This window comes from Lycium ferocissimum, chromosome 2, assembly GCF_029784015.1.
Source record: "Lycium ferocissimum isolate CSIRO_LF1 chromosome 2, AGI_CSIRO_Lferr_CH_V1, whole genome shotgun sequence".
Lineage (NCBI taxonomy): Eukaryota > Viridiplantae > Streptophyta > Magnoliopsida > Solanales > Solanaceae > Lycium > Lycium ferocissimum.
The window spans coordinates 59945669-59947607 of record NC_081343.1 but is presented as its reverse complement, the minus strand read 5'-3'; the positions used below and the strand labels follow the sequence as shown (position 1 = coordinate 59947607).

The 1939-nt window shown below is 35.1% G+C and overlaps 1 protein-coding gene across 1 annotated transcript; it reads right to left on the bottom strand.

Moving 5' to 3' along the window:
- Nucleotides 1-1085: 1085 nt before the first annotated feature.
- Nucleotides 1086-1939, bottom strand: LOC132046446 (gibberellin-regulated protein 11-like). The gene is made up of 3 exons (XM_059437074.1): nucleotides 1763-1939; nucleotides 1580-1631; nucleotides 1086-1470 (listed from the first exon to the last, which is right to left on the bottom strand). The coding sequence occupies exons 1-3, from the start codon at nucleotides 1835-1837 to the stop codon at nucleotides 1289-1291; spliced, it is 309 nt and encodes a 102-aa protein (XP_059293057.1). The 5' UTR covers nucleotides 1838-1939; the 3' UTR covers nucleotides 1086-1288.

Genomic DNA, 1939 nt, shown 5'->3' with positions numbered 1-1939 from the left:
ATGGTATATTATGTTATAGACTACACTTATAAAGAGCCTCTACCTACACAGGGGACGGAGCTAGCCCTTCCGGTATGGGTTTGGCGACAACCCGCTTTTATCCGAATCATATATTTGTATTAATTTTTTTGTCAAATATGTACAAATTATTAATTAAAAACCCAAGACTTTATAGAATTAGAATCCCGAACCCACAAGCTTCGAATCCTAACTCCGCCTCAACTCCTTAATTTTTTTACTGCTTCCACCATAAAGGTGCTCTAGGTACAAGTGGAGGCCCTAATCCCGCAGGTTTATAATAACTTGGACAACCAAAGTTGGAGTGCACGGAAGAGAAACACAAATTATCGTAGTTCAAATTAACACATCAATATGTCTTTCAAGGTGCCTGATGACCTTGTTGATTACTCTGTCCAACCCAATTCAGGTGTCTTATGTTTTTTGTTTTTTGGATCTATCCCAAAAAGTTTCTTTGTAAGTAAGTTGACAATTCAAATATCCTACATGATAAGTTTAAAAAATCACAAGATTCGAAGGACATTTTATTACATTATACAAATATTTAATTTAGAACTATAAGATTCAAAAATCTCTTTTTATTCCTTAAACTTGGTGCGCTGTCAAATTAAGACACTTAAATTGAGAAGGAGGGAATACTTACTAGTAATTCGTTTGTAATACAATGAAAACGATGGTAATCATGCATATGATTAATTGATTAGTATTCAACTCTCGTTGCTGGATGTTCCAATAATATCTTTTAAGATCCGACTTAGCAGACATATTAAGAACAATTAAGTTCGATCCTTTTATTATTTTCTAAGCAATTTTGCAATTATTTGGTTATTGATTATCCGTACAAATATATTTTACCTAGTGACACTATTTCAATAGCATAAATTTTTTGGAAGTAGCGCATGTGCTCCTTTTTGCTGACATTAGATCTTAGACTAATTCCCTACACATGTACCATGGTTTTACTTCTGCCAATGTCAGCCAGATAATTTAAAAAAAAAAAAAAAATCTTAATTCTCAAAGAGTGACCCACTTTGTGTACGTACAAGAAATGGAAAGACAAGAGTCAGTAGACAATTCAATGAAAAAAATATCCATTATTGCATCACAAAAATCGTACACAGAGAAGTATTGAATTGAATCTCAAAATGAACAGCTGGCTTGCTTAAATTATTCGGACACAGCGTAAGCTTAAAGTTACACTTGCATTTTGAAAATGGACTCCCCTTCGGAGAACAACAAACTAGAAATTAAAACGTTAACAGATCATTAATTAAGGACATTTGCGAGTGTTATTATGAGTAGTAAGGTTGAAATAGCAAGGGCATGCTTCGTAATTTCCAGAGGTCCCTGGTGGCACACAGTGGCATCTATGGCAGCAGGTTCCACAAGCTCTGTTGCACAAATTTGTCCTGGACGACTTGCTGCACCTATATTCACATGCTCCTGTGCAATCTGTACAATCATTTGTAAGAGAGATTTAGCTTTAAAAAAAATTATACTCCTTAGTAAAAATAATTAATTCGTAATTTTTTGTGGAAGAAAAATGTAAATGTTGGATTACTTAGTGGCTGAGGAGCTTGAGGGGCTGGTGCTGGTGGCTTGCTGTAGTCAACCTGCGCCGACATTCCAAAATCAAATGTTATTTCAAAATGAACTAAAGAGTTAGTTAAAACATGATGTGCGTGAACATGGTGATGCTTAGGAAAGAGTAGTGTTTGAGCTTTAAGATGAAAAAAGGAATTACCTTTTGGGCATTAGCGAAAAGGACGAGCAGAAAGGATGCAATAAACAAAACAGCAAATGCCTTTGGGAATGCCATTGTTTCAGTAACAAAAAGGAAATGGTTTATGAAGGAGAAAATCGAGAGCTCTTCTGAGAACTGAGCAGGCCTTCTATTTGGATGTGAAGCAAAAGGAATAGT